This window comes from Ursus americanus, chromosome 7 (genome assembly GCF_024610735.1).
Source record: "Ursus americanus isolate L20-20 chromosome 7, mUrsAme1.1.p, whole genome shotgun sequence".
Classification (NCBI taxonomy): domain Eukaryota; kingdom Metazoa; phylum Chordata; class Mammalia; order Carnivora; family Ursidae; genus Ursus; species Ursus americanus.
Window position 1 is genome coordinate 38,539,776 of NC_142133.1, and position 21,220 is coordinate 38,560,995.

Sequence of the window (21,220 nt, forward strand, 5' to 3'; positions counted from 1 at the left end):
AGAACTCTAGTGTGGTGAAGAATAAATGAGACAGGAGATAGCAAAAGGAGCCTAGTTTTTCTGTTGTTTTGTTTTGTTCTGTTTTTAAGGAGTCTCGTTTTTTAACAAACCATGTTGACAACTGAAATGGGAAGGGGACAGAGGGGAATTCAGGGTCACATTTTCTGAAGGTAGCAGTACTTCTAGTGATGGCACTCCTGCTGGCAGTGTCCTCCTTAGAAACTGCTCGCCAAGGAGAACTCTCAGACTGGCTGGATTCCCGTGCCTGCCCCTTCTTGTTCTTCCATGCCTCACCAGTTGTCCAGTTCCACTTCAGTCCCCGTGAGCCTTCACGCTGTGTCCCGGGCAGCACTTGCACAAGAGCAGCCTTTCAGCACGAAGAACTTCTCTCTGTTACACGTGGCAGGCAGAGGAGAGCTTCACAAGCATCGCTTAGATGAAGGGTAGCAGCTTGACCGAGCTAATTAGACACAGGCCAGGGGACTGGCTGAACGAGAGCATTTCCTTATGGTCAGGTTCCACATGTTGTTCATATGGAAAAGAGGATAAAGAAAATGTGTGTCGCATGCAGTATAGTATGAGACATTCTAGGATACAACTCTTCAAAGTCAGAGGCTTTAAAAAAAATGAAGCGAAGTTGCCCAAGTATTCATCACATATCTACTGAGGATTATGATGTCATGTTGGCGAGACACTTCCCTGAGCAAACTAAGGTCTCTGGCTTCCTCTGCAACTAAAAATATTTAACACCTCCCAAGTGATCCATCTGTATGTTCCAGAGGTATACCAGCAGAAAAGATAACTTAGAAAAAGTCAAGATCAAGGCACCACTCTACTGTGAGGCAAATGGAAAAAGATTCCAGCAGGTTATGTTCAACAGAGAAGCAATAAAACAAGGAAGCCATGCTTGTCCACAAGTCTTCCAGATATCCCAGGCTTTAAGTGTTGTATCCTATTCTGTTCATTAAAGAACTTTTGTAGTCTATAAAAGTTTTCACGTTTTCTGAATAGTTCTACCCAGTTGATAACAATTACCCTGTCAGGTAAATTAACAGCATTCTGGTTTATCAGTTTCTCTTGCCCAACTGACAGTTACCTAAAAGTTTATCCATTCCTGTTAGATGGCATATCTGACAATTCAGTGAAGAAGTTGGTCAAATCCCACAACAGACTGCCAAAGAAAGAAACGTCTAATCACAAAAATACAGTTACTAATTTTGAAGAGATTTTAAAGAGATTGTCTCTTAGGTAGGTTTTAATAGAAATCTTGAACAGTTAGGGGGAAAAAAGATAGCCTTAATGATTGGGTCAGTAACAGAACATGACAAAAACACCAGAAATTTCCACACATACACTCCTATCACAAGTCTAGTCAGAAAGAAATACATCAATAAGGAAGACAGAATTTTGAAAAAATAACTTACAAGGGAAATTCTTTATTACTTTCTCAGTTCTAAAATACCAACTTCCTTTAAAAAAATTTAAGACTGAATGACAGATTATTTCCTTTACTGTTCAAATACTGCAAATTTATCAGCAAAGAGGTTAAGTATCAATGTAATTTTTCTTTAAGTTTGAACACATGACAGAGCAATAAAATAGATTATAAACCTCATTTGACCTGATCTTATAAAAAGTCACTCCAGCTGTCTTCAGCCCTGCTCTATCTGCAGAGAGATTTCCAGGACAGGTTTGTGTCATTCGGTCCATCCACAATAGGTTGGATAGGATAGTCTGTAGTAATTGCCAGGATACCACACTGTATTCTGGGCTGCTTGACTGGCATTTGGCTTTACATTCCAGGAGTACCTCCTTTGTGAATAGTCCTCTCCAGGGGGACAAGGAGGAGGGATATGGCCTCTCTGGTAAACGTTCTGGTTCTGTGAAAATTTTCTTAAAGAAAACCAAAAGTAATGAATTATTATTAGTTTTAATAAAATATATGAATAAGCTTTATAAAATAATACATAGACACTCTGGTTCTACTGTTTTCTACTTGTATAACCTTAGCAGATAAATTGCTTCATCTCTGGATTTCTTAGTTCTTTATAAGATGGAGGTAATACCTTCCATCTTCATGGGTTGTTTTCAAGGTAAATTAAGACAACATATTTAAATTACCTACCGTAACACTTTGGCACATGGTAGATTCCCAGGAGCCATTCCACTTTTCCTTACAGAGATAAATCTACACTTTTCTAATCAAATACTTTCTACCCAAGTCTTCCAGAGTTGACATGAGACAGTATAAGGTATTTATTTTTAAAAACAGCTGTCTTCACTTTATAAATAAATACATATATAGATGAGCTATAAAGTGTAGAAATTCTAATTATTACCTACACATGCAACAGATTTGGAAGATTAAGATTGAAGTTTGTTTCAAAAACAAGATCAGTAAATTTAATATACTGGAATTTTACTACTTTTTCTATAATTTGTATTTACTCTTTAAATAACAACCTTCCTTATTCTGCAAACTTTACCACTATTAATAGAACCTAAGAATGCAAGATCCTTTTTGGTAATCACATCAAATTGCTGGCTTAAACTAAGTTTAGAATCAATGAAAATTTCCAAGTCCTTCTCCCAACTGCCTCTGAAAAGTCTCAAATTCCCCCCCATCCTATACTTGATTTTCTAGCCCTGAATGCAAAATGTGGAGCAAATGATACCTCTGATCAGCGGACACTGATCAGCTAGAAAACATCAATTCTCACCATTCTCATGTGTTTGCACTAATTTACAATATAAATTTCTATTTCAATTCTAGAAAAGTGGACAGCAGAGATACCTTACTGACTGCTGCAAATCCTGGGTTTGGCTGTGGAAATGCCGAGAAGGTACTGGGTAACCTTGGGTCTGATGTAGGTTATACCAATGTCCTTGGTTAACAGACTTAATAGTGGTGTGGACTGGTTCCATCATATGTGTTGCATCTTCAAAACCACTTGATCTGGATACACTGGAATCCCAATTCCTCAAAGAGAACGTTTCCACACAGTATTACTGGTTTCCAAATTCTGTAGCCAATTTAGTGATGCTATTTAGGCAATATGAAAATATCAGTCCCACCCCCAATTTGTTTAGGGTTCCCCAAGCAAGTAAATAAGCTGCAAGAAGAATGGATATATGCAACTTAAATGACGGAAAACAAGATCTCCCTAACCACAGATCTCACATATAAAATGCTACTTACTTTCTGATGGGACCTTTCTGAAGGTCTTCAATGTAGTTTTGTCTCTCCAAGCAATGTCCGCGGCATCTATTGAATACTGAAGAGTGGATGAACTGTTAGAAATCACTGTACTAAAAGCAAATCTTTCCCAGAGAAAGCAGATCAAAGCTGAAATCCACTAATTATTCAGGCTGTTATACCTCATTATTTCCAGATACATCCCTTTATAAACTTTTGGCAAAAGAATGTATTATGTCAGAGCAAATGAATTACAAACATTTCTTTTTTCCAAAATTTGAGAAATTCATCTACATTTCCACCTTCAACTTTTATAAAAAGGAAAAAATGGTGACAACCCTCATACTTACGTTCAATTGCATCATCTGGCCTCATGCCTTGTACATCAATCAAATATCTAACAAAACAACATAATTCAAGTTATTTATATACATGAAAAGAAAAAAATCAAGTGTTTTCAAAAGAGGTCCAATTTCACTTACAAATAGATATAAAAATCCTAAAAAAACATTAGCACATCAAATCCAGTAATTATGAAAGAATGATATACCATGACCACAAAAAGACTTTATTCCAAGGACGACCCAACTTTAGCAAATCTATTAATATAATTATTTACATTAATACAACTATTTAATTAGTAAATGAAGGAGAAGAAAATATAGGACCAAATTGGCAGATGTTAAAAAGGTATCTGATAAAAATACAACAGTCATTTTTGGTTTCTTGGTTTTTGTTTTTTAAGATTTTATTTATTTATTTGAGAGAGCAAGTGAGAGAGCAGAGCAGGGGGGAGTGGCAGAGGAAGAAGCAGACTCCCTGCTGAGCAGGGAGCCCAATATGGGACTCAATCCTGGGGCCCTGGGACCATGACCTGAGCAGAAGGCAAACGCTTAACCGACGGAGCCACCCCGGCGCCCCACAACAGTCATTTTTTATCAAAGTGTTTTGTATACTAGAAACAGGAGACTTAATATGACAGCGTATTTATGAGGAACTGATAGATAGCAAAAGATGAATTGGGAAAAATATTAACATCAAATCTAAATACTATCTAACCAACTGTATGGGCCAGAAGCTTAGGAGTCACTACCACCGCCAGCCGTTTCTTCCTCACCGTAACCTTCACACCACCAAGTCCCAACAATGACTGTCTCTAGAACATGTCCACATCTTTCTACCCAAATGACCACCACACCCTGTCTGGGCCCCCATCATGCCTTGATTTCTACAAAAGCCTAACTGATCTCCTTGCTTCTGCTCTTCCCCCCTGCAGTGTATTCTCCACTTAGCAGCAAAACGGTGGCTTGACAATGCAAATGTGATTATGCTCTACATACTCACCCTTAACAAAAACAGCTCAGTGGTTTTCAAGATAAAGTCTAAACACAGACCCACATGATCTAACTCCTCCCCCACACTTCCAGCTCCATTTTCACTTTAAAAAAAAAAAAGGGAATCTCAAAAAGAAAATAAATAAATAAAATAAATCTATACAGCCAACACGGGGCTCAAACTCATGACCCTGAGATCACGAGTCACAAGCTGTACTGACTGAGACAGCCAGGCACTCCCACCCCCAACCTTTTTTTTTTTTTTTTTAAACTTTTCAGCTCCATTTTAACACCATATTTCCATGGCCCAGCCTCCCTGGCTCATTCCAACACAGCATACGCTTTCCTATTATCAGTCTTTGCTGTTCCTTATGCCCAGAATGCTCTCTCCAGTGTCTAACAGGTTAACACCTCATCATCCTTCAGATATCAGCCCAAACATCCCCAAAGAAACATTCTGTGTCCTCCACGCTAAGGTAAAATCCCCCCTATTAATATGCTCTCACGTACCATTTCCCTCTCCTTGGCATTTCAGAGCTGTAATTCCACATGCGTTTGTGTGACTCTTGAATGTCTGTTCTCTCTCTAGACTGTTAGAGTTCCCAAAGGGCCAGTCAAGTCTCTCAAGTCTTTCTGCTAGCACCCAGCACAGTGCTTACACAGAAAAGATGCTTAGTAAGTGTTTTCTGAATGAACAAATGTAATTCGGTACAGTGATAGCAAAGTCCATGAAAAGCAGAAAGGCATAAATTCTTTGAATCAGAAATTCCATTCTGAGTGAAATTATCTGAGAAAATAGCACATACATTCAAATTTGTTCATTCAGGAATATTCATTGATACAATGTTTTAAGATATTAAAAACTTCTGACTTTTATGTTCATCTGGAAGCAAAGGAACAAGGCAGCTTCTAAAAAAGGATGAGGTTTCCAAATATTTTCACAGGAAGATGTCCACGATATATTAAATTATATAACAGGATGTCTAATATTACACCATTAAATTACATGTATATACTTACATCTGTCTGCATTTTTAAGTCTGAAAAAATACAAACTAAATTATCACTGGTGGTATCTTTGAGTGGAGAGCAAGAGTGCTTTCTACTTCATACATTTCAATACCAACTGCATTTTTTGCAACTAGCTTACATGACTGCTATAAACAAAACAACGCAAACGTGGTCTCTCTCAGGGCTGACAACTCACCTGCAGATGAGATAGCCAGTCCTGTTTAAGCCATGGGTACAGTGAACACCAATAAGTTTGTCTACAAGACAAGGAGTACACAGTTAAATAAGTGAAGTACATACACTTAAAACAAATTCTACAATTTTCTTTAGAGTACCATTTATTAGTTGCTACAACACTAGTACTACCCTGAAAAGGAATAACTGATGAGGAGTGTGTTATTTCAGGAATACGCTATAAGGAATTATCTAACATAAATTTGAAATTCATGGCCTCTGAAAAATTCTGCATAGCCCCTATTAGATGCAGTCATGTAAACTAGAGAAGGCCTGGTCAGGTACTAACAGCTAAAATGGCACTGAGACGAACCCAGCTTCTTACTATAGAATGACCATCAGTAACTGACTTAATTATAGAAAATGAGAGCAAGAAGAAAAAAAAAAAAACAGGCTAGAAGAATGAAACTTGTTTCGGAGTGAAACAAATCAAATGCCTTTACTTTGGATACTGAATACGAAAAAAACCAGTTTCTGTGGGACTCATAAATTCCCAAAGTGCTTCCAACCCTTCTCTCGTTTGCTGCTCCTCACACACCACAGTCTGTGTGCCCGTGAAGCACCTGGGGAAGCAGCGCTGTTCGTATCTTACGCTGAAAAAGTGAGAACTGGAGATGGAAGCCCAAGCAGCACAGCAGGCAGACGGAACAAAGACTAGAAGCAAGTCTAAGATTTTTCCAACTGTGCCACAGTATTTCTTAGTCCATCGTTTAAAAAAATTACGTGAGGTGCCTGGGTGGCTCAGATGGTTAAGCATCTGCCTTCTGCTCTGGTCATGATCCCAGGGCCCTGGGTCTGAGCTCCACGTCGGACTCCTGGCTCAGCACCGAGTCTGCTTCTCCCTCTCCCTCTGCCTCTCCCCCTGCTCATGTTCTGTCTGTTTCAAATGAATAAATAAAATCTTAAAAAATAAATTAAAAAATTATGTGAGAAATTAAAAAATGATCAAGTGTAATCCATCTCTGCACAATGTACGTCTGTGACTAGGTGGTGTCTGTAGGAAAGCACTCATCCTCTCCTGCCTGGGTTACTAACTCCCTACCTCTAAATCTTGTCTATTTCAAGTGATCCGCAGGTGATTTTCCAGATGTGATCTTCCCGAAATATGAACTCGTAAGGTTACTCCCTTGCTTAAAAATCTCGATTTAGCATAGAAAAAAAGCCCATACTTTTAGCACAGCATTTAGAACTCTTTATAAATGGTATCATCAATCTCTCCAGCTGAACTGTACGTCCACAATGATTCAAACTAGGACTTACAGGGTCCTCCATGATCCATGTCCTCCTGCCCCTCCAACCTCTCAGATCCCATTTTCTACACCCTGACCTCACCCATGTTCCCCACTCCAGCTACATGGTCTTACTATTCTCAAACATGCCTAGCACGGTCATGCCTCAGGGGCTTTGCACCTACTATTCCCTCTGCTTTGCAACACTCCATCCCCCTGAACTCCCCAGATAGACAATGGTTCCTCACTTCTTTTAGGCTCTACTCAAATGACATCTTAATAGAGAGGCCTTCCCTGACCACCTCACATATGCCCTCACTTCTGAATCCTGTTTGTTATTCTCCAAAGCACATTTTATCACCATCTGACATTTCATATACTTATTTATCCCTCTCCCCCACTAGAATGCAGAGTATAAAAGGGCAAGAACTTTCCTCTGTTCCTGCTTTCTAGAACAGTACCTTTTTTTTTTTTTTAAGATTTTATTTATTCGACAGAGTTAGAGACAGCCAGCGAGAGAGGGAACACAAGCAGGGGGAGTGGGAGAGGAAGAAGCAGGCTCATAGTGGAGGAGCCTGATGTGGGGCTTGATCCCATAACGCCGGGATAACGCCCTGAGCCAAAGGCAGACGCTTAACCGCTGTGCCACCCAGGAGCCCCTAGAACAGTACCTTTAACTAAAAGGTGTCCTATAAATGTTTGCTGAGAATGAACATGTGAATTCTATGCCCTTTCACACTATCCTCTAGTCACTCCAGAGGCCGCTGCTCCCAGGCACAAGGTCAAGCCCTGTGCCTTTTGCACTTGTTCCCCAAACCTGGACATTCCTTTTCTCATTCTAGCAAAATCCTCTTCCCCACAGCCCAGCTCAAATGCTGTCTCCTCAGTCAGGCTTCTCAACCTCTCCTCCATATTCCTGTTGCACTTAATTATAATTAACCCCGTCTTACAGTTACCACACATTTATCTTCCACGGTAACTAAGTTTCTAATGAACAGAGATTGCTATCACCTCTGTATCCTGGCGCCGTACCAACACATCTAAAAGACCCTCAGCATTTACTAAATCAACGTATTTTCTGCGTCTCTAGCAGTTCTAGGGAGTGGCCAGTACAGTGTCCTCCTCTTCATCGGGGAGCCTGGTATCGGTGGGAGGGGCTTAGAGCAGAGGTAGCCAAAATGCATCATAAGCAAGGTCCCGAGACTGCCAGGGCAGGGGGCACCGTGAAGTCAGCCCAACACGGTACAGCAGGTGAACAAACCAGATTTCCAGAGCCACTCCCACAGACTCGGACGGGTCTCCCGCCCGCACACAACAGATGGCATACTTGGAGCAGCTGCACACAGAGGAGCCGGGAAGCAGTGAGCAGGCTGGCAGCTGCACCCTAACATCTTACGAGGTAATGTTTCTGAGACAAGTTAATACAAATCAGGGAATCTATCTCCCTCTTAGACGACGTGGTTGTCAGAGGCAAGGCCAAGCCTCTCAAGTTCTAAAGTACGGGGAACAGGGCTTAAGATATTTAAAAGCTAGTTAGTGCCTGCATCGGGCAACCAGGTTATAGTCTGAAAAATTATCTTAAAATTCCCGTTTCTTTCTCTCTCTCACCCCCCAGCCCCTATCTTCCCACCTCCATCTCTATTTTTCTTCCCTTTCTCCCTGTTTATGTATGTGTATATATATGGAATATTTACTCTGTCATATTTATTTAACAAAATATATGCTCCTCAAACTCAATTTAGAAAGAGAACAAAATGAGCACTTGGCGCTGTAGGTCAGTGAGTTTCCAAAGACAAAAGATTCCTCAATCTTAAAATATGGCAAATACCACATTCCTTCTGATAGCCAGAAGCCAGAGATAGGTAGGTGGATCCCTAAAATTCAGAAGCTAATAGCTTACTGAGATTATTTCCCACAGAGTAAGGTAGATCTTAAAGCAGGAACAAGAAACACCAGTTTTTTAAAGTCCTTCCTGTCTGAAAGAGAAGTGGTCGTGTCCTTCCTCATCTGTGCCCACAGTGGAAAACCAGCAGGAATACGTGAAATGCACACGATGAGGAGACCGGCCCGCTGGCACACCTCGCTTTGCTCTGCTTCCAGGGCTCTGTCTCACTCCAAACCTTTTCCTTGTTGTCTCTTTTATATACCCTAAGACCTTGACATCTTTGTTCCTTGTTTTCAGCAGAGGGTCACACAAGCCATGCTCCCCATACCCTTTGACCCAATACCCTGACATCCTTAACCTTTTCCCCCCACCTCTCACCTCTGAACCAATAAAATAAGACAAAAGAATGTTTTTATTCTAGTCTGGATTTCCCAGTCAAGTATTTTAAAAAGAGATGGGGAAGCTAGTTCACATTTGTCATTAAAACCACTTCTCAAACTAAATTGTTAATTTGTGACCATAAAAGGAAAAATACCTCACTCTATCTGTACTGACATTTCAACCTTAACATTATCAAACACAACAGGCCTAATGTTAAAACTATTAGAACTACTAAAAGTCCCAACCCATTCATAATGCATTCCAAAGTTCAGGTAAGAGGAAAAAAAACAACAAACTCACCATTATCTGTATTTTCTTTTAAAAACTCATTAACAGCACATTTGAATTTAAAAATAGTGTCATCATCAGGCACCTGATGCCCAATTGTATAAATTTTTAAGTAAGGAATCGTTTCTGGTAAGTCCTAGAAGGCAAAACCATGAAAATGTGTATTATTTCATTTGTAAGGAAAGGAGTAAAAAGCAATCAGAGAAATCAGAATATAAACCAAGAGATTATTAATAAACACAGTTTGTCAGTAATTCTGATAAAAGAGCCATTTTTTCCAAAGCTGTTCCAACCAGGAAGTATCATCTGATTTTCATTAAAACTACAGAATGGAAAAAAACAAAAACCAAGAAACCCCCTACAGAATGGATAGGCAACAGGCATACAAAACTGAAAGCCAAGTCCATGCGAATGAATGCATATAAAACGATGAATTATATAAGTAGTTCTACTTAATATTTTATTTTTTAAGGGCCATAAAGCAGCTGTGATTTAAGCAGAACAGAAAAACTTGGATTTGAATTGTAAGATAAAGCAAATTGCAGGCACTGATGAGAACTGGTATTCTTGGGGTAGGAGAAATTAGACACCAATAAAAGAAGAGATTAAATGAAAATCCTATAGTTCTGAATTTAAATGGAAAGTACCAGTATGAACCTATAATTTTTTAATATATTAAATATAAATACACATTTCCTAGCCCTGACCACAGAAAAAGCCTAGAAACAACTGATGTCATGTCTAAAGGACTCAGGAGCCACGCTGAGAAGCAACTGGGCAAAGATAGGGCCTCAATTTGTGCCTCAGGAGAAAAAGAACCGCAATGATGTTCATAATGATACAAAAGTAAATAAATAAAATTTACTGATCACCACTGGAGGATATTAGTGAATCAACTCATTATTTTGACACCTGTTAAATGAAAGAATCATGCCTCTACAACTGGGCAACCAAACAGATGATGAGGGGAAGCTTCTCTTGACAGAAATATACCCAGCTAATCAATGAAAAAGGAACAGAATTCACTATTTTTTGAAGTTCCAAATGAATTAATGGATGTAGACATCAATCATCAGTGACTACCAGTATCACAGAAAGAGATAATCATTTATATGTCTCCACAGAAGAACACATCATCACCTCTGAAACTGTCTTGCAAAAAAAAAAAAAAAATGAAGTCTGAATCTGATCAAGCCTCTAGGTCCAACTACCAATTTACAGGAAATAAAAGGATTGAAGAATATGTTAACACCACATGGGGAGGGAATCATCAAATCAGAATGAATAAACTACCTGGTTTCTTCAAAAATTAAAATTCACCAGGGGAAATAAAAGAAAGTAAGAGAGACATGCAGGGAGAACCTACAGACTAAATAAGACTTCAGAGATCTAATTATCAAAGGCAAAGTGTGGACCTTATTTGGATTTAATTCAACTCTTAAAAAAACATTTTTTGTGACATTTAGAAGACAAAAATTTGAGCACTAACTGGTATTAATGTTAAACAATGATAGCAAAAAATAAAAGTCCTATATTTTAAATCTATATATACCAAAAATGCACAGGTGAAATACTATGATATATGGGATCTACTAAATAATACGGAATGGGGTGAAACCAGTAGGTGTACAGATGAAACACGACAGCCATCAATTAATAAAGATGAAAGCTGGATGAGTTCATGGGTGTACAATGATTATATGTCTACTTCTGTGTATGTTTAAAGTTTGTGATAATTGTTTAAAAACAAAACGATACTGGAAAACAGTTTGATGGTCTCTCAAAGGTTCCTAAACATTGAACTACCATATGATCCAATAACTCCACTCCTACCTATACATCTGGAAGACTTGAAAGCAGGGATCTGACCCAATACTGGCTTACCAACCCTCACAGAGCGTTATTCACAATAGCCAAAAAGTGGAAACAACTCAAGTGTCCATCAAAGGTGAACAGATAAACAAAATATGGAATGTACAAATAATGGAGTATTACTCAGCCATAAAAAGGAATGACATTTTGTTACATGGATGAAACTTGAAAACATTATGTTGAGTGAAGTAAGTCAGACACAGAAGGACAAATACTGTAGGATTCTACTTATATGAAGTACCTAGAATAGTCAAATTCACAGAGACAGAAACTGACATAGAGGTTACTGCTGAAGGGAGAGGAAGTGGGATTATTTAATGGGTGTAGTTTTTGTTTAGGATGTTGAAAAAGTTTTGGTTATAGACAGTGATGATGCTTACACAACACTGTGAATATATTTAATGCCACTGAATTGTACGCTTATGAATGGTTACGATGATAATTATTTATGTATATTTGACCACAATAAAAAAAACCCAAGAGAATAACTGGATTCAAGTGTCAATTCTTCCTTTTTTGAGACTCAAGTTTTATCATCTATAAAATTAGCACCTGGAATCGTCTATCCTCCGAGCCTGGCACCGAGTAAGCACTCAGCAGGAGGTACCAATACTACTACTACTTCATCAGCAAGTAGTGTGAGGATTAACCAAGTTAATGCATGTAAAAGCACTTTTTAAATAGCAAACTGCTTTACAAATATTAATAAACATTAAGTGTTTAGGCCATGAAATTGGTCAGAAGGATAATTCCCTCCCACTGATATGCCACATAGGCCAACAGATCATATGGGCTTCTGTCTTTTATCAAGAAATATTAGGAAAAGCAAAGCATGAAATTTAGAGAGTTGTCTTTTACCATGATGCTCACATGCTCAGGAAACTGCTTAAAGTAAATGCTAAAGACATAACGGATATTCACTTCTTCCCTTTTAGGCTGCTACTACTCATACTGAAGGTTTATTTCATTTTCAAAATATGGAACATGGAAGCTTATAGAATTTCTTCAGCACATAAGACCTTACTGTCCAGTATTACAGTTTAATTCATGTCTTTAATCTCATTTTGAGACACCAAATAGAAATACGTACTTAAGGAAACCACTAAGTTCCCTTTTTGAACTATTACCCCTGGAAGAAAGCCAGGATTCACCTTAGCATAAGGTGGTAATTCCTGAATTACCATGCATTATTACCGTATCAGAAAGTAGGTTCTTTTCAATGAAGGGTTTCATTTACCTCTGGTTTATAATAGCGGTGAGTATAAGTTAAATCAATAATTAATCCAAGTTCTTGATTCTGTTTTTGGATTTTGTTAAAAAGATCCGAGGGTGAAAAACGTTCTTCTGGAGCAAGGTTCTTTTCAAAACTCTGTTAGAGAGAATGAAATAAGAAAGAGCAAACGTGTGCTTAAAAATCCTTTTCCATGTATTCAAGCCTTGTGATGCCGACACACAATGAGATTCAAAGCAAAGTTTCCACTCTGCTGGAATTTACAAGCTATATTACAATCCTTTCTTCTAGAAATGAGAGGGAAGAAAATAAGCTCAATTCTATGTATTTATTTGTTTGTTTTATGTTGATCTCCTCACCAGACTTTAACTCCCAGAAGACAGGGACCACATGAATTTTGCCCACCACTGTATCTCCAGCTCCACATGAAACATAAATAGGTACTTCTAAATACTTCTTGAATACTTACATATACAAAGGGTGGCTTTTATTGCTAAATAGTCTTTTATGTATTTGGCTTATTTACATACGCTGCTCATTGATCTGTTTCGTTTTTCAAATGCGAGCAACACACTTTTTTTTTGGAAATAGACTAGTTTTTAGAGCAGTTCTAGGTTCAAAGCAAAACTGAGAAGAAAGCAGAGTCCCCTCTTATACCCCCTCTCCTTTACCCCACACAGCTTTCCCCCATCAACATTCCAAACCACTGTGGTCCATTTGTTAGAATCAATGAACCGACACTGACATGTCCTTTTCAGTCCACAGTTTACATTACAAATCACTATGTATTGTACGTTCTATGGGTTTTGACCAATGTATGACACATATTTACCCTTATAGTATCACACAGAATAGCTTCACTGCCCTAAAAATCCCTAGGCTCTAGCAACACTTTTAATACAGGCTTAGTACCTGGCAGTGCTACATGATCCCCTTCCACCATTATTCTTCTTTTTCAGCATTTTCCTGGCTATTTAGGTTTACTTTTCTCTATGAGTTTTAGAATCGGCCTATTTGAGATGATGTTAAATTTGTAATAAATTAACTTAGGAAGATTTGACATACTGATGATATTGAGTCTTCCACATAATACCGTGAAAGTTTTGAAGAGTAAATTAATTACAACAAGGCATACAATCTCTCCAATAAGCCTCTAAAAGACTTGGAGCTGATAGATCAAATATCATCTCTAGCCATGTGAACAACTAACTCTGGATAACTAATTTAAGTTACAAAACCTTTAGGAAGCTTCCTGTCTGTTATCATTTCCCCCTCCTTTGAACTCCTTCGTATTTCTTGCCATGGCATTTATATGACACTTAACATATTCTAGTTTATATTCCAATGTGCATGAGAAGTGACTGTCAAGTATTGGGGCTGCTCTTCTTTGGGTGACTTCCATAAAACACACAGGAAATCAATGTCACATTTTACTCCCTGGCTCTAAGCATGAATAAGACCTGTACTGGGGTGGTTATGCAACTCTGTAATCCCCTTACAGTGCCCAAATAATCCCAATGCTGAATACAGATAACCAGAGCATACAGAGCCAGGAGGCGGCTTTTTATCACCAAATCATACAGCAAAGATTTGTGGCTGTGTAGAAGAAGGGAAATCGCAGAGTCTTCCTATCTTCTATCTTGCTGATGTGCTTTTAGGCAAGGGGCTAAGCAGGGACCCTGGCAGAACCTCAGGAATCCACTGTTAAGAGGCCATGGAGTAGGGAGTTAGGGAATTAGGACAACTGCACAGAGAAAAGGAGAAATATAGGAGATAATTCACAGTAACTGCAAATGGGAGGGGGTGTCCATTCCACAAATATTTGCTAATATTTATTATATGCCAAACACTATTCAACTTATCCAACAGCACCATGCTTGGTGTTGATGGATGTGAATAAGGACCATATGTTTAACCTTTATGAAAAGACTAGTTTTTAAGTCCAGATGCAGAAGAATTAACATAATAGGTGAGAAAGGAACTCTGACCTAAGAGTCACAAATTAAATAAATTCCCAATACATTCAAAGTGGGCTTTTCCAAATACCAACCCATTCTATGTTGGGCAGATTAATGAGCCACGAGTCTCTTCTCACCTTTTTTATACTGACCAAATGCTTTCCCCACCTATTCCTTCCTTAGTTCAAACAAAAACACAATTTTCAGAATTTCCACGCTGAAATCCTGACTTACTAATCCAGGGCATTGGGGGTTTTTTTGGTTATGATGATGGGAGTGAAGGGGTCTTATTAGCATTTAGTGATCGGGGGTCATGGATGCTAGAAATCTTGCCAAATTCGTAACAGTCCTACAAAAGTGTCTCACACCTGAATGACTTTTTCTTTAAGATAAGAGACTTTATTGCCCTGCAATTAAAAGTATTCAAACGGGCACCTGGGTGGCTCAGTCAGTTAAGCGTCTGCCTTCTGCTCAGGTCATGGTCCCAGGGTCCTGGGATCAAGCCCCACATCTAGCTCCCAGCTCAGTGGGGAGTCTGCTTCTCCCTCTCCCTCTGCTCCTCCCCCGACTTGTGCTCTTTCTCTCCCTCTCAAACAAATAAGTAAAACCTTAAAAATAATAACAAAATAAAAGTATTCAAACATGTATTTTCCTACATATTGTGAGTGATCAATGTTAAATAATTAATTTTCATCATCTGCTTCCTTTCATGTCTTCTTGACCAATTCTTCATTTTTCATTCCAATTGCATGCCTTTGAAGCAATGAAGACTTTTTTACCACCTTAGTTATGGACTGGAACATTCACCTGCAGCTACCTCAATGCTCATGACACGGAGCTGTGCTCCTAGTGGTTTTATCGCAGCCACCATCGGAGACGTTTTCAAAAAACGTCGGGACGACCTTCCTTCATCTTCACGTCATAGGCTCCGTTGCACCTCGAAGAGCCTGGCAACTGGCCTGTAGGTGCCTCAGGATGCGCCCTCCTCCGGCAGCCACATGGAGAATGACTTTCGAATATCCTATTCAGTGCTCATACAGGTGAAAAACTGTTCGTAATTATCTAAGCCTTAGAACCTAACTTCATTTCACAAGTCAACACAAGAGTTTTTTTGCCTCGTTTTAAAGTACACTGAATTTTCCAAGACAGTAATCACATTATCAACCAAGTAAAGATCGTATACTTTGTTTCATTTGAAAACCTACTAAGAGCTGTTCACTATCATGGAAATTTCTTCCAGTAAGGCAAGAAAACCCACCTAGTTCAATCTGTACTGGCAGTTTTTGTATTCATGGTGCAAGTAACTGACTACGTTTTTATTTCTAATATAGTCATGCCCAAATATTTACATATTGAAATTAATACTTATTACTTTATTATAAGTTACTTTATTTTATTTATTGTTTATATTATTGGTTTCAGCATTACATTGATTTTTTTCTTTAAAATTAAGTATGGAAGTAGTATTTATCTGTCAATTCTATTTCAGAATAGTAAAGGGGATATAACAAAGTATTTGTCATTAAAAAGGGAAAATGGAGGGCTGCCCGGCTGGCTCAACTTGTAGAGCATGCGACTCTTTTTGACTCTGATATCAAGACCCGAGAGGAGACCAAGAGTCAGACACGTAACCAACTGAGCCAACCAGGTGCCCCTGAGCATGGGACTCTTGATCTTGGGGTCATGAGTTCAAGCCCCACACTAGGTACAGAGATTACTATAAAAAAAAAACCCAAAACTTAAATAAAAGAGGGAGGAATGGAGTGTGACATCGTCGAGCACCAGTGTTCTACATCGTGAATTCGGATTTGTGAAAGAATACTGAATTAACTTTTGCTCACCTTTTTCAAAGGAACTTTGAAAGCAATGAAACGAGTCCCAGGCATCCGTTGTCCAACTGGAAGGTAGTCTTTCCACCTATTAATACATTTTTTGTTAGCCAAATTTTATGTTAGCCTGTCTCCCTGCACAGAATGAAGGCTCCTTGTAAATGGAAACCATAGCCCGCACAGTAGGTCCCCTCTTGTCTTTGCTTTGAATTTTGCTGTTCCACTTACTCAACACCATCTAGTAACAACTTCTCTCCTAGATAAAAGGCAACAAAACAGTGCAAAGGTCTCAACAAATAAGGAAGATCTAAAGCCAGAGTTGGCCAGTACTTTTGTATCCCTGATAAAACCTAAATCAATCCTCAATACTAAGGTGTCATTAATACATACCTGTTGACTGAAATAATTTAAATTCAATTCTTTCACTTCACAGTTTATTGTTAGTCCTTATACAACTGATGCTATCAAAATCAATCAATAGGGAACTTCAAGTTCAACCTGATAGAAAAGGGACTGTGAACTTCATTTAGTAATGTCAGGAGTCACAGTGAAAAGTGATACTTGGGTTGATGTCTGTAGGATGAGTTAGTTAACTAAGGTTAATTCAGTATAGCTGGAGCACAGAAAGTGAGGACAAAAGTGGCACAAGATAGGGCTGGAGAAGCAAGAGCGGAGTCTAGACTATGCAGAGTCTTAAAGACCATGGTAGAGAGTTTCTTTCTATTCTTAAAACAATGTTTTTGATATATGTTTATGAGCAATATTCAAACTAGTCTATTAAAAGGACTTCTTGTGTTAAGAATGGATTGGAAGGAAACAAGAGCAGATATCCGTACACTAGTTAGGACCTAACCACAACAGATCAGGCAAATTCGGTCTTAGGATGCTGACAGAAGTTGACAGATTAAAGATATTCAGGAGATAATATGAAGGAGATTTGATATTGGAGACGGGAGGGAAGAAAGGTCTCAAGGAATACAGAAGAGTTCAATACACACACGGGCAAGGTCTCAAAATAAATCATTTGTACAGAAGCATCTATCTCAAATAAGACGTGTTAGGAAGCAACAGTATGCCCTCTGTGATTCCTGGAAACAACATAAATTAACCTTTTTGGTGGAAAGTTCGGATGTCCTGGTGGGTTTTTTTCACTCGAACTTGGTTCTTATGAGTCATATTTGCTGTGCCAAAATAACAAAGCTCGAGGAATTGAGGGAGACTCCAATTTGGTAATTAAGGAGTGTCCCCAACACTGGCAGTCCCACCTTAAAAAGCCGTCCATCTGCATTTTACCGGAAAAGCAATGGCCAGCCTCGCTTTTAACAGAATGGGGGAAAAATCAGAACCTCACAGATGCTCAGATTCTGTGGGCGGAGCAGTGAGAGCATCAGTGCCTCCCAGCTCGGGCGGTCGACCGGCCAAGCGTTCGCCGGGGGCTGGGGCAGGTAGAGACCACAAGAGATGGAGCCCAGGCCCAGGCGCTCCGAGCTGCAGAGCCACGCCCAGGGGCCAAAGTAGATTACCTTTCCGGGACGTGGTTTCCGCGCTTCTTCTTGGCTGAGCTACGTCCAGAGAACACGCGTCCCTGGCCCCAGCCGCCGCGGGCATGATGCCACTGGCTCATCTGGGCCGCAAGACGCCGCCCACCCGACGGCAAGAGCGACAAAGCCGCCAGCCCAGCGCCCTCGGTGCCAAAACAAGAACCCGGACCGGAAGCGGGTAGGCAGCAACTCAAGCAGTTCCCAGGCCCTTTACTACTGCGCATGCGCAACCGGCAGTCGTGATGACGTCACTACGCTGGCTGGCTGTAATTTGATTACTAAACCGGAGTCAGGAAACTACAGCGCCCTCCTAAGCTGGGGGCCAGTAGCACAGGTTCAATGAGCACGTACACACACTTCTGAATTCAAATAGTACAAGAAAGAAAGTTCAGTCCCACTTCTCCAGTTCCTTGTGTGGTTCTTCCAGATATTTTCCAACTGATCACATTCATACTTATTCAATACATATATAAATATTTGTACACATATGGACATATATTTTATACAAAAGCAGTATAGTATATGTATCCTACAATCTATCTTGGATACTGATTTTCCCAATTTATGCATACTTCCGTTCTATTCTTTTTAATGCCTGGTATGCATAGTATTTCATTGATTATAAGAAACATAATCTATATAACCAGTCCAATGTTGATGGACTTTTAGTTGTTTTCAGGTTTTTGTTCTCTGTTACAGACAGGCTGCAATGTGAATGCCCTGAAATATGTATATGTCTATATCTACATCCCTAGAAGTAGAATTGTTGGAATGAAGGATATGTAGACTTAACATTTTGAACAATAGTGCCTCACTACCCTCCTGTATCAGCCTGCACTCCCACTCACAGTGAAATTATTACTGAATTATTATCATGCACCAGGTTTCACATTAGAGGTTGACAGTAGGTATTTAGGTTCTAGAAAAAACAAAAAAATAACTAAGAGAGATAAGAGTAGAAGCTGAAGTCTAAGATTTCCACACAGTATCAGGGATAGGGATCTGTACCTGTTAGAAAAGCTGAATTTCTGCTATATGTGGAACAGCAAAGGACAGCATGTCCCACAGTAGGACTGAAAGCAGAATAGAGTACTAATTCCAGGCTATAATAGCTGGGGTTTTTTGTTATTTGTATTTTTTAGTTTCTAATTTCTGAAAGTATTTTATATACACTGTTAGTCTTTACCCTTTGAGATCTGGACAAACAGAGAAAGATCAGAGTTATTGAATACATGATTAAATGAATGGGTAAAAAGATCACTAGCTTTAACATTTCTGGGACAGTCATATTCTAACTAAGTTTAAATCTACAAGCATTTACAATTCTGAAAACTTACACATAATGTAAAACAGCTCAATATTATCAAGTTGCTATTGGAAAAAGAAAAGATTTAAGGTAGCACAGCACATTTGCAAACTTACAATTAGATACATTCAAATTTGGTGCTCAATCATAAAATATTCTTTAGGAATTTATGAAAAAATATTCAATAGGCATGTAGTGGCCAAGAAAAAGATGAATGGTGCACATATCTATGGATTTGATAATATGTAAAAGGTGACTTAAATCTATCAGAAACTACAAAAGGTATATTGGTCTTGCACTTCCAATGTGCTAAAAGACACAACAAACTCAGTTCTAGTTGATACAAGAAAATCCAGACCTAGGCAGGATATTCCCTCTGTCTGCTGCTCCCCCTGCTTATGTTCTCTCTCTGTCTCTCTCTCTCTGACAAATACTGAAGTAAAATCTTTAAATTAAAAAAAACACCTATATTCTACAAACATACCAATCAATGATATAAAGGGGACAATAGGACAAAAAAGTGAAAAAATATATTTTAAGATTATACTCTTTACAGAATTCATGGTGGTTGCTGCACTATCTAGCTGCATAAATAAATAATTTAATGACTATAAGATATTAAATACTAAAATATATAAGTTATATATTATCAATATGTTACATATGAATCAATATTATAATTGTTATGTCAAAGTTATACTAATATATAAATATAAATTTACATTTATATGTATATGAACAAGTTTATATGTTCTGTTAATACAAAATGAGGCCAAAATGTGTCAACTTACTTCTTTCTTTTTTTTTTCAAGCTTTTATTTATATATTTGTTAGCGAGAGAGAGAGAGAGAGAGAGAGAGAGCACAAGCAGGGGGAGCGGCAGGCAGAGGAAGAGGGAGAAGCGGGATGCAGGACTCAATTCCAGGACCCCAGCATCATGACCTGAGCCGAAGACAGATGCTTAACCGACTGAGCCACCCAGGTGTCCCAGTGTCAATTTGCTTCTCACAGAAACTAAAAATCCACATGAATCTCTTTTTTCCTGTACTCTTTCACTCTTCATGTTCCCTATTCTCAATGAATGTCCTCTTCTTTCTCTAACTATTCTCCTTTTCATTTTGTCTGAACCTGCACCCAAGCATGGCAGGCAGAGAATCCTAGAGGCCCAAGGTTCTACAGTGGCTGTTTGCAAGGGGGGCGGAGGCTACAGTAACTGCCACACTGGATACACTTAAGTGAGAAGGAAAAAGGGAAAGTATCCCGAATGCCACCAACACCTCTTACCTATAAAAGAACAGGATGGCAGGATGCCCCTGTGGCCCAAAGAGCCAGAGGCAGCAAATTATGGGCAAAAGACTTGCAACCAAATGCTGGAAAAGGAAAGATCTGCAATCAGCTGTGTCCTCCAGCTCTCTGGTATTTGCTTCTAAAGGGCAGAATTCATTTGGGGAAGCGTCAGGCACTGAAAAGAAAACTCCTGCTGCTGGAAGTTGACCAGAAGTAACATCCATGAGTGTAAGAATGCAACGTCAAGGCTTGTCCCAGAAACAATGCCTATGATGAAGGAGAGGAGAAGAGAGATCTAAGTCCAACCTGGCCCAGCCCAGCCCAGTCCAAGAAAGTTAGGATTCGAGGAGAAGAAACTGAAAGAGAAGAGCCTGCACCACATCGTTCCCCACAATGTGCATTCAAGGAACTTCACCCTGTTCTTTAACCAAGTTACCAAAAGAGCTCTTTAATCTCTTCCTCTGCTCCTTGAAAGCTGCAGTAAGTTCATTAATCAGATCAACTAATATTTCAGAACACCTGTAACTGTCCAACCTAGATGTGCCTTTCCCTTGTCTCTAAGGATGTTAATTAACTATATTTAATTATAAATGTAGAAAACACAAGATAAAATATGATATATAGAATATAAATAACTA

General features: G+C 39.0%; 1 protein-coding gene across 1 annotated transcript; it reads right to left on the bottom strand.

Annotated features, from left to right (window-relative positions):
• Nucleotides 1-1,416: 1,416 nt before the first annotated feature.
• On the bottom strand, nucleotides 1,417-18,196 carry DUSP11 (dual specificity phosphatase 11). The gene is made up of 9 exons (XM_045788290.2): nucleotides 17,972-18,196; nucleotides 16,461-16,536; nucleotides 12,668-12,799; nucleotides 9,571-9,694; nucleotides 5,738-5,798; nucleotides 3,547-3,593; nucleotides 3,200-3,275; nucleotides 2,795-2,980; nucleotides 1,417-1,893 (listed from the first exon to the last, which is right to left on the bottom strand). Exons 1-9 carry the CDS (start codon nucleotides 18,070-18,072, stop codon nucleotides 1,698-1,700), a joined length of 999 nt encoding a protein of 332 aa, XP_045644246.1. The 5' UTR covers nucleotides 18,073-18,196; the 3' UTR covers nucleotides 1,417-1,697.
• Nucleotides 18,197-21,220: the final 3,024 nt, after the last annotated feature.